Genomic DNA, 15,939 nt, shown 5'->3' with positions numbered 1-15,939 from the left:
ACCACTTAAGCATCATAAAAAGTTTTAGGAAGATCAACAAATGGAAGAAAGACATCAATATGGAAAATCAGAAGGAAACCTACATATAGCAGCATTAACTAACCAAACAAATCAATGATGAGATCTTCATTTAGCAGAATTTCTTGAAAGAATCGACAACTTGACCTGATTTTCTACACATAAGCATCGTAAAAAGTGTTATAACAAGATTACCTTAAGGGAAAATTTCTAGGATGATAAAATAGAATGTATGGGCGCCCGTCCGCAGGTTAAAATATAAAACAAAATGGTTTTACTGATTTATGGAATGATAATGCATTTAAATCATGCCTTAACTAATGAAAAATCTTCATTTATACATATATACATCCATATATACATATATATATATATATATATATATATATATATGTACATGAAAACTAAAAATTTTTGTTATGAACATAAAATTAGTATTTAAGATGGGCCCCAATTACAAAATTTTTAAGAAGTTTACATATATACACAGACATTGCACTCTTCAAAATGTCATTGAATATATATAAAAAAACTTGAAAAAAAAAGGAATACCATGCCAAAAATAAGTTTCATGTCACATGTGCCTAAATGGGGCAACTCATCGAACACCTTGTGTTCGTTTATGTAAATATATAACATAACATATAGACAAGTACATATATTTCTGTATATACCTAATAAGGTTTCTGACTGCATAGAAATTCTCACCGAAACAAGTTCTAGATATGAACAGAAAGATAGACGCGAACAATTCCACTACCAGGTTGGAGCCGCAACTGTAGCAGGCTGCGGTCTTGGGACCGAGACAGCTAGTCGTTGAGGAAATAGCACGTGTTGGAGCAGATTGGAGGGTCCAGTTGAGGGACCGAGTCGTAAGAAGAGGAACTAGGGCGTGGAAGCTCGTTCCCGCGCGAAATCTTTGACGGAGCAGTAACCGAAAAGGAAGGGGTACGGAATTTATGTTTATAAAAGGGGAATCGCTGTTTTAAGTGTGGAATATGTAATTAATGAATTAATTTGGAAATGTGAATGTGATGATTTAAATACATAAAGAGTTGAATGTGATGATTCCCCTTTTATACCATAGCAGCTTTGTCCTTGGTGTCAATGGAAGGAGGCGATCTGTTTCAATGCCCTACTGAGGTCCTCCGCAAAATAAATGGTTAGAATCCACCTTGTCTTTCTTTCAATTTCATATCTCGGCTTCTGCGATCACCGATGTTATCATTCTTTTTGCAGGATTCATCCGTGCTCTGGTTGTGGACCTCGGCCACAATCAGCGCCTTTCGATCGCTGTAGATCGCCACCGGATCTTCTGCTCCGATTCGTCCGGAAACTGGTCATTCTCTCAAGCCACTCTTCTTCTTACTTTTGCGAAATACTTAATTTTGTCAATAGAAGAAAATCAACTCTCTGGATTAATTTGGAAATCCAGGTTTATTTGCAATTTGGATTTGCACACGGACTCGTCAAACGGTCGAGAATCGCTATTTTAAGCTCTTTTGTTTCTCTATCGGACAAACTCTACCATTATTTTGCGACGTTATTTGATCAATGAGAGTTCAGTTATCTTCTCTAAATTGTATATCATTAGATTTGTTCTTGTTGATTGAGAACAATGCCGTTGTGAGCTAATGTTGTGTGTATGACTTGGAAGGGCGATCCTGTCCTTGATAGCCTCCATCTGTGGATTTCTAAGCAATTTTGAAGAGATATGTGCTATTTTCTACTTTAGCATTCTATTGATGTTGCAGTCTCTAGACATCATATCTCTTAAATCAGAAATGTAGGACGGACTATATAATACAATTCTAATTAAATCTTTTATGGCTAATAAAATATATTACAAGGAGTATAAACTCGCATAAGCTTGGCGCCGTACTATATCCTTCTTTGCCAGTAAGCGGGAAGATATTATATAACAATGAATAAGATCCAATTGCTTTGAAAGAGTGGAAGAAGTGTCATATTGATAACATAATCACTTGTATGGTTCTCTAGATTGACAATAAGGGTAACTTTTGTATTATGGGTTGACCCACAAATACATTATTTGTAATTTTAATGTATGCCCGTGAATTTTCAGTCTTTATTTGGAAGGTTGTACAAATACCAACTATTTTTTCTTCAACTACAAATTGTTTGAACATTCTTTTGTGGAATTTGAAACACGAGTAATGATCAAGCTTGAGGCTTTGATGATTGAAGTTGAATCTCTGGGAAAGGAGACCGAAGAAAGGAGGGACGAACCCTTGCGTGAGTACAACAAATTTACTTGTCTTAGTAGTGAAAGAAAATTTGCCTCTTAAAACCACCCATCAGATGGAAAAACCATGAATGAGCAAAATCATGGAGCAACGATTGTGATACAATTGAGTTGCTTTTCACTAGTTGATTTCTGATGCTCTCCAAATTTGAATAATGATTAGAGATTGACTTCATTCCTTTGAAGCCAACATCTACCATGCTAGAAACAAAAATAATCATGAATAATTATGGGGGTATCATATCCTCCTAGATGGCATAAGTGAATTTGTACCATACTTGTTCAATCTAAAGGAATAAGTGTATAATATTAGAGACACTTGTTATTTCGGCTAATTGATATTCTAGTATCCTAGTTCAACTATCCTTGCTGCTTACATTTCTTCTTGACTGCTTGGTCTATGATGCATATTTGGCTTATTGCTTTGTTAATCAGCATTACAGAATTCAACCATCAATGGTTTGCTTGACTTAAATTTTATGGATCTGGGTTATAATTTTAACTGGTATTCTTTCCAAGATAAATTTTTCCTAGATATTAAAGATGAATTTGATATCTGATTCATTGAAGGTCTTAAAAGATTGCTTGCCTTTTATTTTAATTGGAATACCTTCTGCAGTAGATCTTATTCAGATGATGAAATATGACAAATGTATGATCTGTTTTAAGTTCATGATCATAGAAGGTTTGATTTATTGGGCCGAAGCAATGAACTTCTACATTCTAAATTCAATATTCTCCCGTGAGGCTTTTAACTTGGTATTATTCATCTAGAAGACCAAAGGATTTTTAGTCTGAGTATATTCTATACAAGATGTAGATTTCATTTATATACATGAGGTTATTATTTTCCACTTTGAAATGTTATTATCATTTATCTTATTTATTCATTTTATTATTGGTTTGGTGTAGCTTTTGCAGCTCTGACTTACCATATGGTATTGAAATAGTATCACTCGAGAAGGAAGGGCATGCATGCAGATTGTGTATGCTAATTTTACTATACTGAGTCCATTACTGCTTCTGCTTCTTTTTAGTTTTTCGTTTAGCCAATCTCTTTGAAAACGCAAGATTAAGGCCTTGCTGATTGTGGAACTTCCATTTCCATATGATATGTGGCGGCCAAAGTCTGCTTCTATAGCTGACCTCGATGATTTTCTCTTAAGACATTCTTCTTAGGGTTCTTATGATAATACAACAACTGCTCCTTGAAAACAAACATGGATCGAAAAGGGACATATACTACATGGAACAATCTATCTTCACTGGTAATATTGCTATCTTTTGCAAATGTAATCAGTCAAGACAGTTTCTGACATATTATAATGGTCATTTAATTTTGAAGTAATACGTTTTATTCTCTAAACTTCAGCTGTCTAGTTAGACTACAGTTTAAATTATATTCTTAATGCTTTATGGTTTGCTATTATCTTTTGTTGCTTGCTAAGAGATTCTCAGCAAATGCAATGTCATGAATTATTTTGTTAATGCTATATGGTTTGCTATTCGCATTTAATGCAATTGATTTTTAAAAAAAAAACATGACATAGAAATAGTGCTTTTAGAGTACAAGTCATCCATTTATTCATCCAGTTTGAGTGTTTGACCAAAAATCAATTCTTCATAAACAGTAATCAAACTAGATCAAGAAGTCATTCTTTGGTTGCAGATTAACTTCAATAATCTCAATTTTGCATTTGGTCGTAGTAACATCGAAATTAATTAGGTAGAGGATATTTATTTTTCATAGAAAATGATAATACTCTATCACTATATATATATATATACACGTACACATAAAAAAATTCAGGATGGTGGGTGGCGGCGCAGGAAGCTCTGCTAGGGTTTTCCTCATGGAGGAGCTCCACTGCTGGCTGGTAAGTTGGAGGTGGAGGAGTGGTTCTTACTCTTTGTGAACTGGTTTGGAGCCTCTATTAGTTTGGGCTCCCTGTTTGTTGCGATTTCTGGTTTCCCGCGTTCTTTATTTTTGAATTTGGTAGCACTGTTCCATTGGTTTTTCTGTTCTTCAGGTTTTGGGTCTTCTGTTTCTCGGCTGAGTTTTTGCACTTCATTGCTGCTTCCTGATCCTGGGGGTTTTAGGGGACTTTGTCTGGTCCTCATGGCAGCTGATCTTTTAGCTGCTGACCCTAACTTTCTGGGAAAACAGTCCTATGCTGCTGTGACTGGGTTGGAGCCAAGTGGTATTTCTCTTGGTGACAAATTGGTGTTTCCTCAAGTTTATTATGATGCCATGGAGGGTAAAGTTGACTGTGATTTGATTTTGAAGGGGAGTAAGAAGTCTGAAAAACATGCAATCATCTTCTCCCGGCAGGAAGTCAATTGTCTGGCAGATACTTACAAATTTACTCTCATTGGTAACTTCATTATGGCTCACCCAAAGATGGATTCCATCAGGAAAACATTTGATGACATGAAGCTAGTGTGGAATTGGAAAATTGGCCTTTTTGATGGAAGGCATGTAATGATACATCTAACTAAAGAAGAAGATTATGCTAAGGTATTTTCAAAGAAGTTCATACAGATTATAACAGCTCCATGAATCTACTAAAGTGGACTTCGGCTTTTGATCCAAAGAAAGAACTTCCCATCATACCTATTTGGTACAAACTTCCTAATCTGAAGCTTCATTTCTTTAATCATAGAGTGTTGATCTCTATTGGTGCCTTACTTGGCCATCCAATGAAATTAAACATATCAACATTTAATCTATTAAGACCTTTAGTAGCCAAAATCTTCATTAAGAGAGATATCACTTTGCCTCTTATTGAGGAGGTATGGCTGGGGATAACTCATGATGTGTATTGGCTACCCATTATAATGGAACATCAGCCTCATTATTGCAACCACTGTAGTATGTTTGGACATACTCAGGATCACTGTTATAGATTGCATCCAAATTTAAAACCATCAACAAAACCAGGGAAAGGAACCACATCGCCAGAAAATCATATGGAGAGTTTGGAGAAAGATAAAAATGAGACACAATTTAATGTGCATACTGTTGAGTTGGAAAACCCAAAGGAGGCACTGGAAAGAGATCACAATAATGTTCACAGTGGGGTGAAATCTGCTAAACTGGAAGTTGACCATATAGATATTGATCCTGACCCAGTAGCTGATGATACACCACAACAAAATGAAACACAACTACAAGTAGCACCTGTACCCCCAACTCCAGATATAATCCGGGAATTGCAACAGATCATGGAAGAGGAATGACAGACACAGAAGGGAAGAAAAAAGAAAAAAACTCCTGGGGATGCCTAGGATGACACTTACATTGTGGAGGCAGGAAGTTCTTACTCAACTAGAAGGGAATATCTCACTAGGCTTACTAGGGGGAGAGCAAAATCCTTTCATCATGATTAATTTACTCTGCTGGAACATAAGGGGGATTGTCCACCCCCTTTCTCTAAAAAGTCTGCAATTTCTAAATAGAAAACATAAACTATGTTGTTTGGCCATTTTGAAGTGGACTCCTCTATCCTACTGGACTATGTTAGAGGGAGTAGTACTCCCCCTTGGCACATTCTTCAGTGGACAAAACAGATCAATTCCATGTGTGATGAATTAAGAGTCACTTTAAAATTCATATATATAGAGAAGGTAATAGGCCAGCTAATTTTTTAGCAAAGAGGGGAGGGGAATCACATGATGTAATTGTGTCCTCCTTACCAACCCCCTCTCCCAGTTTTTTGCTCCAAGGGGACTTGGTCAAAGCCCCGTCACCTTAGAGTTGTAACTTCTATTTGAGCTTAATATAATCCTAATTTTGCAACAATATATATATATATATATATATATATATATATATGAAAAGCCCAAGGGCTAATTTTATTGAATTAGAAAAGGATACATAAAAGTTGTATGAGAAGAGCCCAAATATACACCCTACCCATACGATATAAGAACATAAAAACTCCAACTAAAGGTACAAATAGACTTAATAAAATTAAAAAACAAATTTAAAACATACATAAAATAGTAGCTAGGGACGAGCCAGTTTAGTCCTGTCTCTTCCTCTAGTTTTAGGAGCAGAACCAGATAACAAACTTACCAGATGAACCAGATAACAAACTTTGAAGAGTCGTGCCATTGCCAGGAGTCACCAAAGTATTATCCATTAAATTTCCAAGCTGAAGTGAGCCCCCAGGCTTCTTCTTCCGCCGAGACGTGTAAACCTGTCATTCTTCTTCTGAAAACTGACCTCATGTGATCTTCTTCATCTGAAAACTGACTCATGTGATCCTCGATCTGATTTGATGTTAGAACCGCAGTAGGAGGAGAGACAGTCGTTGCCACTGCGATAGGTTCCAGTGTATGTGAAGTGTGAATTGTTACCTCTGCACCTGATACTTCCTAAATAGGAGCTGTGGGACTATCCTGATTTTCAGTTCAAAAATTATCCATTGTAGTTCAAAAGGGTTTTTTATGAAATTTTTAGGGCAAGAAGAAAACCAAAGTAGGTATAAAAACCTTGTAGGCATAACATGCAGGTTGATATTGGAGGAAATGATAAGACACATTTATCTAAAGCGCAATTATTCTGAAAATATTTTTAAAGAGGGTGTTACAAGAATAAAATAACACATTTTTAGCTCTCACATGAATGTGGCACTGTGTGCCAAAGTGTTTAAGTGATGAAACTAGAGATCCATACATATATGAACAACACGCCAATGCAAAGTATTTAGCATGACGCAATTTGATAATAAAGTATAATTTTTTTTTACTATGGTGACGGGCCTAGTGGTAAAGTTGCCTTATTTTCTTTGCCAAAAATATCATGCATATGTGCATTATGGCCAATGAATCAATACATGATAAATGTAGAGAGTGATAGCGATGATGATGTGATGGTCTCCCATAAGATGTCTTCTGAAAGTGCTAGTGAAAGGAGTAGTCATGTCTTTATGGATATTGTAACATTCTTTTATGAAAATATTATTCCATTTAACGTGGCAACCTTCCTTTTTTATTTTAATATGATCCATGCTTTAAGTTCTTACAGTTGAAGCTAGAAATTGTCATCTATTTATGATTTGAGAACTTGGTTATTAAACGAGCTGAATAACATTGAAAAACTCATTGAGGACTAAAGTGAGGATCATATCTGATGGTTGATTAGATATCAAGAATTGGAGGAAATGCGAGATACATTTATTCAAAGTGTAATTATTGTGAAATATTGTTAGAGAGTGTTACAAGAATGAAAGAACATCTTGCTGCTTTCACAAGAATGTTGCACCATGTGTCAAGGTGCCTAACCGATGAAACAGGAGATCCATGCATATATATATGAACAACATAACAATGCTAAATTAGCACTACAATTTGATGATAAAAAATATCGTTTTTCTTATTATGGAGGTGGGCCTAGTGGTAAAATGTCTTTTTACCACAAATATCAAGAGGGCCAATGAATCAACTCATGGTAAATTTGGAGTGACAGAGATGATGATGTGCCGGTATCCCATAAGATGTCTTCTGAAAATGCTAGTGAAAAGCGCAAGCATGTCTGTATGAATATTGCAATGTTCTTCTATGAATATATTATTCCATTCAATGTGACAACCTTCCTTTTTTTTTTAATATGATTTGTTCTTTAGGTGGTTGAAATTTGAAACTGTCATCTATTTATGATTTGAGAACTTTATTAAAGAAGCTAAATAGCATTGAACAAATCATTGAGGATGCCTATAATATTATTTTCTTAAAATCTCTTAAAGCATTAGATAATGTCATTGATGTGGAGTACAATTTTAGATGTCTTGATGAAGTTATAGAGGAGATAGAAGAACGCCTAGTAATATAAGTTGTTATTGATAATCGTAAGGTTGGTAATGCTTTTAAGGCAGCTGTAAAAAATTTATAAAGAAGAGAACTTATGTATTAGACACTATATGCAACATGCTACACAGATTTAATTTTAGAGAAACTTGATGAATTGCCTTAGCATAAGAATGTCTTGAGCATAGCAACAAAGATAATAAGGTTTATCTACAATATTCATTTACGTTGGCTTTAATGAAAAAATTCTTCTAGAAAGGAACTCTAATGGCCAGTTACAACTAGATTTGCTACAACCTACTTGACCCTAAAATTTATATTGGAAGAAAGACACCCTTTGAAATCTATGTTCACTTTCAGACAATAGCTTGCTTGTGCTTGGGAAAATATGCTGAAGGAAAAGAAGTTAAGTTGATTCAAATAAATTATAGATTTTGGTTAAATTTTAACTAGCAATAATGACAACAAAGTCATTTATTTAATTTTTATGGATGCTTGATGCAGAGAAAAAATCAGTTGTGAGCTTTATTTGCAATGGAATGGGCAAGGTTGAGGTGTTGATACCCTGAAATTTAGGATGAGATGAGTCCAACAACAAAGAAATTTGGGAAATTATTAATGAATCAATTCATAATTTCAAAGTGTTGAGAATAAGTCGATCAATCCTGATATCAATTTAGGTCTATATCATTATATGGATATGTTGATATTTAACTCAATTGAGAGGGTGGAGGTTGATATATAATTTTTAACATGTAGAAAGGAATGATTCTTTGGACTAAAACATGCCAAATATACAACTACCAAATGTTTTCCATGTAATTTCAAATAGTCATTGGTTGAAATAAGTAAGAATTCATCTAAATTTATTGTACTTTTTTTTAAATATTGTTGAATGGTATATTCAGTTTGATAATGGAGCTCTAGAGTTACAAAAATTTATAATTAAAATAGTGAGACTGAGTTGTTCTCCATCTGGTTGTGAACAAAATTAGAGTACATACAATTATGTTCATACAAAAAGAAAAAAAAAAAAAAACATTTGAATACATTGAGAATGAAGTGTTTGGTTTATATCATGTACAACAAAGAATAAAAGTTGAAAAGTTAAATAAAAATAATTTAATTGATGGCAAATAGCCTTTTGTTTGTTCAAGTGTTTATTATGTGAAATTGTTTGTGTAGTATGATAATGAAGCAATATCATTTGATTTGCAACAAAAATAATCTTAATATTGATTTTCTTAACACTGTCATTGTCGGTCCCAAGCCCAAATGTTAAAAGTAGAGGGTTGAGTTAATTAGTCGAAAACCAACGTGAAACTTGTCGAGAAAAATCATGACTTGAATCCTTTTGATCATTGTGTAAGTGCTAGGGCGCCCCCTGGAAGCGATGCGCTGTATAGCCTAAATACAGTGAAAAGTGTGCAATGGCTGCTACACCGGCACCCGGGTGTAGTGTTAAATAATCAAGGGTTCTCACATTACAGACGGATGCGAGTAAAGAAGCTAGTTCATGAAACTAATATTATGATAGAATCTTGGAATATATGTACTCTCAATGGTAAATTAATGAAATTAGTTGATATTATGATTCATAGAAAGATTAATATTTTATGTATTCAAGAAACTAAATGGGTTGGAGAAAAGCCAAGGAGATTGATTAATTAGGTTTTAAACTTTAGTATTCTGGTAAGAGTTACACTAGAAATGTTGTAGGTGTAATTATAGATAAGAGTTTGAAGGATAATGTTGTAAAAATTAATAGAGTTATAAATTCTGGAATGACTTAGAAGACTTAATACAAATGATACCTTTTAAAAAAGGAATTTTTATTGGAGGAAATTTAAATGGACATGTCGGTAGAGTGGTATAAGATTTTAGAAATATTCATGATAGCTACGATTTTGAAGTGACTAATGAAGAATGTATAGCTATTTTAGAATTTGTTTTTATTATGATTTTGTTATTACTAATACTTTATTCAAGAAAAGAGATGCGCATCTTTTTACTTATAAGAATGGATCTAATAAAACACAACAACAACAATAACAAAGCCTTAGTCCCACTCAATAAAACACAAATTGATTATTTTCTTATGAGAAAAAGAGATCATCTAGATTGTAAAAATTGTAAGGTCATTCAAAGTGAGGATTTAAGTACCCAACATCGTTATTAGTTTTATATTTTAAGATGAAGAGTTGTAAAATAAAGAATACTATGACTCATGACGTAGAATTAGATGGGTGAACCTAAAAGACACAAATAAAATTATTTTTATGAGTAAACTTCAAGATTTTAAAATTTGAGATGTTCATGATGAAGCAAATGCTATGTGGGACAAAATAACACACTATTAAACAAGTAGCAAAAACTGTACTTGGAGAATAAAAAAAAAGTTTCAATAAATAAAAATAGTTGGTGGTAGAATAATAATATACAAGAAAAGATAAAATATAAGAAGTTATGTTATAAAAATTGGTTTAAATGTAAAAGCTTAGAGAACTGAGAAAAGTATTAAATGACCCGCAGTCTAAAAGAATAATTTGTGATGCTGAAAATTATGCTTTTAATGATCTTTATAATAAATTAGATACTAAGGAGGGTGAAAAATATAAGTATTAACTAGCTAAATAAAGAGAAAAGAAAAGTAAAGATTTTACTCAAAGTAAAATGTATTAAAGATGAAAATCAAAAAATGTTTTTCTTAGAAAAGATATTTCACATAAATGGGTGAGTTATTTTGATAAAATTTTTAATGAAGTTTCTGAAAATATGATTACCTTAGTGATCTTAATATCGTTAATAGTAATAAAATGTTTCATTTTTATCGCCGCATTAGTAAAAAAGACGTTAAGGAGACTTTAAAGAAAACCAAGGGTGGAAAGTCTATAGGACCTGATGATATCTCAATTGAAGTGTGAAAATATTTAGGAGATTTAGGAGTTTCTTGGCTTACTAAATTCTTTAATATTATTTTAAAAACGAAAAAAATTCCTGAGAAGTGGAGGAAGAGTATTTTGGTCCCCATTTTTAAGATTAAAGAAGATACACAAGAGTGCAAATTATACATGAATTAAGTTGACGTGTCATACTTTAAAATTATGGGAGAGGGTAATTGAACATAGTTTAAGACATATTTCAAAGATTTCTCATAATCAATTTAGATCTATGTCGGACAGGTCTACTATGGAAGCTATACATTTATTGAGAGGTTTGATGGAGAAGTTCAGAGATAATAAGGAGAATCTACATTTGATTTTTATTTATTTAGAAAAAGCTTACGATAAGGTTACAAGAGATAGGTTCCAAGAGATATCCTTTGGAAAGTTCTTGAAAAGAAAGGTGTTGATATGACTTATATTCAAAAAGAAAAAGAGAAAGGTATGTCCTACAGCAAACAAACTATGACTTTTGGTCGAGCTGAAGGAGGATTGACCAAATATTTTCTTATTTCTATTGGATTACATTAGGGATCGACTTTAAGCTCATATCTTTTTGCTTTAGTAATGGATGGTCTTACTGGACATTTACAGGAGGATATCCTTCTCGTGGATAAGACGAGAGAAAAAGCCCAGGAAAAACTTGAATTATGGAGATCTACATTGGCGTCTAAAGGCCTTCATTTGAATAGAACTGGAACTGAATACATGGAATGTAATTTTAGTAGTAATAGTAGCTCTAGTGACAGAAGTGTAACTTTGGTTGATCAAATTATTAAAAGGTGTGAACGATTTAGATATCTCGGGTATGTTGTGGGTCTGTTGTTCAAAATGATGGTGATGTGGATGAGGATGTTAATAGTAGAATTCAAGTTGGTTGGTTGAAGTGGAGGAATGCTTCGGGTCATTTGTGTAATATAAAAGTACCGCTTAGACTGAAAGGAAAATTTTATAAGACGGTGGTGAGACCTGCAATGCTCTATGACACTGAATGTTGGCCTTTAAAACAGAAGCATAATACTAAGTTAAGTGTTGCCGAGATGAGAATGATTAGGTGGATGAGTGGCTTTACATTGAGAGACAAAATGCGAAATGAATGTATCCGTGATAGGGTTGGTGTAGCTCCTGTGACGAACAAAATTAGAGAAAGTTGTCTTAGATGGTTTGGTCATATTAAACGTCGACCATCTGATGATTTGATTAGGAGAGTAGATGTTTTAGATTCGACTTATGTTAAAAATGACGGAGGTAGACCTAGGAAGATTTGGGCTTATTGTATAAAAAATGACCTTAATTTATTAGAACTAAATGAAAGTATGACACTGAATTGGATGGAATGGAGAAAAATGATTCATGTAGCCGACTCCATGTAGTGGGATTAAGGCTTTGTTGTTGTTGTAGTATTGATTTCCTTGATAGGGTCAAAAGGAACATTTAAACAAACATTCTAGGTGTCCGACTCGAAGCGTGCCTTGATTTGAGGTGCTTGAGCAGCGACTCACAGCGTAAGCATTGTCAGTGTTGGCGAGTCTTACTCCTTTCTACAATGAAGCGTATGCCTCTAGGCGTCTACGCCTTGAATTGTATGAGGCGTCAAAATAAATTACCTAATTTAAATTATATGCAACAACCATATCACGTAAATTAGGGCTGGAGCGTCATTTCGAGAGCTAAATTGCTTCTTCCTTGCGCTCTTCTTGAGCCTTTGGAAGCATCTTCTTTGTTGAAGAGCCATTCGATCATCGAAGTCCCGCGTTGTCCTGAGCATCGAAGGATTTTGCGTCTTCTTTTGCCCCGAGCCTTCTACATCCGAGCGTTTCAAGCTGGCGTTTTCTACGCCTTGTCCACTATAGAAGTCTGCAACCACTTCCGTCTCGAGCCTTATGCATCCATAACCTCTAAGAATTAAGTTATATGCATGTAAATGGCAGTTATAAGTATATGTCTTTTATAGTTTATTAAATTATTAGATTTATAAATAGGTTTAAATTAAATTTAGCGGGATTTACTCATTTATATACTTACCGCCCAATTCTTAGGAAAGTTTAGGGTGCTAGATTTGAATATTAATAAGTATTTGGTGGTATGTATGCACACCCCCCTAAATTTTAATTATAAATATGCAATTCCTCAAAATTTCAAGTTCATTGGGATTTGTTTAATTAATGTCATTGACTCATTATTTGTTCATTAATTCATTTGTATAGGTAATTAAGTGAATTTTTTTTTTTTTAAATTAGAATGGGTGGTGGCGCAAGAAGAAAAGATACAACTCGGAAATATGAGACCCAAGTTGAAGTGTCAGAAGAAATGATATGTTTATTTGAAATGTAAATTTTATGACAACGAATTACTGATGGTGTGAAGTGGCTTAAAGATCACTTCACTTTTACACATTTAAATGTTGGAGCATGTGAGAAAGTTTCATACGAAGTTTAAGAATGTGCTGAATATTTAAAAAAAATATTCTACCTCAAAATTAAGTAACCATGCAAAGAAATATGGTAGAGATGAGTGAAAATATTTTTTATTTAGGTTCTCAATTTGATGTTCTAGTAGTGAAAGTCATTTACATTCTCTTGATAGAGGAACTCGAGAATCAATAAATAGATTTGTAGTGAATATAGATGAAGATAAGAATATTAATGTAGTGAATGTGGATGATAAGAATATTAACTCACAACTAGTTCTTCCTTTAGCTTCACAAAAGAACACAAAAATTGAGCGTGATTAGATATTGTAAGATGCTTTTATGAGAATGAAATACCGTTGAATGTGATTATGAGTCCTTCATGGATCAACATGCTTCACTCTGTTGGGAATTTTGGGCGATGATTGATTCTTCCTAACTTGTATGAGCTGTGAAATTAGATGTTGGATGAGGATGTTATAACAACAAATATGGTTGATAAAGCTAAGAAGTCATGGGTTGAAATAGAAGTTACAATAATTTTAGATGATTGATCAGATATTAGGCAAAGTAATAACATAAATTTTCTTTTTAACAACTCTTATGGAATAATATTTTTAAAATCTGTTTATGTATCAACCTTTGTAAAAGTGCCCAATTGTTAATTAAAATACTGATGAGGTTTTTGAAGAAGTTGGTGAGAGTTTGGTTGCTCAAGTTATTACATACAACAGAAGTGCCTATATGACTACATAGAGAATGTTAATGGAGAAAATGAAGCATCTTTATTGGACTCCTTTTGCTGATCATTGTATTGATTTAATACTTGAAAATGGGACAATTGCTGCAATAACTGCGATTTTCTTAAAGAAAAAAATCAACAACTAAGTTTATTTATAACCACTCTTGGGTATTAAACTTGATGAAGAAATTCATAAATAAAATACTTATCCGAATAACACTTACAAGATTTGCCATGGCTTATTAGAATTTGCAAAGATATAAAGAGCTACGTCAACCTTTGGAGGCTATGTTTGCTTCTGAAGAATGGGATAAAAGTTCTAGGGCAAAAAGAAGGAAAGCAAGCAAGGAAGATTATTATGAGAGATGATTCATTTTGCCGTAGTGTTAATTATGCTCTGAAGACTACAGGGTCCTTAGTGAAAGTTTTATGGATGATTAATGGTGAGAGGACTCCTACTATGAGATTTATTTTTGAAGCTATGAACAAAGTAAATGAGTTCATAACAAAAGATTTAGGAGGATAAGTAATAGCTTGCAAAGAAATATGAGAAAACATTGATGAGAAATGGGATCGTCAGTCACATTAACATTCACTTCTTGTTGCATATTATTTAAATCCTCAATTTCATTATGACAAACTTTCATATGGATAAAGAGGTTAAGACCGTTTTCTATACATGCATGAATATAATTGTTTTTGAGTCTGACTATCTTAAAGTAAATGATCAACTTGAAAATTTTCATTTGAAGAATGAAATGTTTAGATTTATAGCAACTCAAGCATGTTATAAGACCACTCACTTGGTAAATTTCATTTATTTATAATTTTAAATCCATGAGTTTATCATTTATTTATAAAATTATTATCTTAATATATATTGTTACTTTCATTTAATCTTATGTTAGAATGTCGGCGAGCACAATTCAGAAATGACATGCATGAGCTCAAAGAATTTGCTGTGAAAGTTCTTAAACTTGTTCAACCTTTGCATATGAGTGTAATTTGAAGCATATGCAACTAACTGCATATCACGGGAAGAAATCAATTGGCTACAACTCAAATGAGCAAGGTAGTTTATGTAATGTTCAATGAAAAAAAAAAATGAAAGATGAAAGATAGACACCTAAAGCTACAAGCTACCAAAACAAAGAAATGGTGGTGATGGAATAGATCCTTTGACTATTGATGATATTATGTCTAATAATGAATGAATGCCCCCTAAGAATTGTGAAGGATTTAAGATTGAAGATGAAGAAATGACTTAATATAATGAGAATGAAGATATCAATGTTAAGATTGGAAGGGTTTAAAGAGATATTGCAACTTCTATTTCACAATCATTTAAAAGAAAGATGCAAAGTGAGTTGGAGCTTAAAAAACATTTAAAGGTAATTGATTACTTAGTTGTGTTACTACTTACTAATTTTTTATTTTATTTAAAATTATGTTGAATTTAATGTTAATTGATGTAGGGAGTAAAATGAAAGATGCGGAGATTGAGGAAGAAATGAAGATGATGATAACACAAAATTCAAGGGTGATAGAGGTATTACATATGATGATTCTTCTGAAGATGATGAATATGACAATGATACTGATATGAATTTTGATTCTTGTGACATATTTAAATTCTAATTTTAATATTCAAATGTTGTTTAAAATTTTTGCTTTATATTTGGGATTTAGGAATGCTATATGCATGTGTTATTAAGTGAAATATTGAAGTATATTGATATTTAAATTCTAA

The 15,939-nt window shown here is 33.1% G+C and overlaps 1 protein-coding gene across 6 annotated transcripts in view; it reads left to right on the top strand.

Annotated features, from left to right (window-relative positions):
- The first annotated feature begins 720 nt into the window (after window positions 1-720).
- LOC110026934 (meiotic recombination protein SPO11-1) overlaps window positions 721-15,939 on the top strand; it is a 102,694-nt gene continuing 87,475 nt past the window's right edge. For 4 of the 6 annotated variants that reach the window (XM_020728165.1, XM_020728164.1, XM_020728163.1 and 1 more), the window contains exons 1-5: window positions 721-966; window positions 1,106-1,180; window positions 1,258-1,357; window positions 3,197-3,270; window positions 3,451-3,552. In XM_020728165.1, coding sequence (XP_020583824.1) covers window positions 1,126-1,180; window positions 1,258-1,357; window positions 3,197-3,270; window positions 3,451-3,552 — 331 coding nt within the window. In that variant the 5' untranslated portion in view covers window positions 721-966; window positions 1,106-1,125. The remainder of the gene's footprint in view (window positions 967-1,105; window positions 1,181-1,257; window positions 1,358-3,196; window positions 3,271-3,450; window positions 3,553-15,939) is intronic. The other 2 variants (XM_020728161.1, XM_020728162.1) reach the window with 2 other exon arrangements.

Source organism: Phalaenopsis equestris, unplaced genomic scaffold, assembly GCF_001263595.1.
Source record: "Phalaenopsis equestris unplaced genomic scaffold, ASM126359v1 Scaffold000404, whole genome shotgun sequence".
Classification (NCBI taxonomy): Eukaryota; Viridiplantae; Streptophyta; class Magnoliopsida; order Asparagales; family Orchidaceae; genus Phalaenopsis; species Phalaenopsis equestris.
This window is presented reverse-complemented; position numbering and strand designations above follow the sequence as displayed.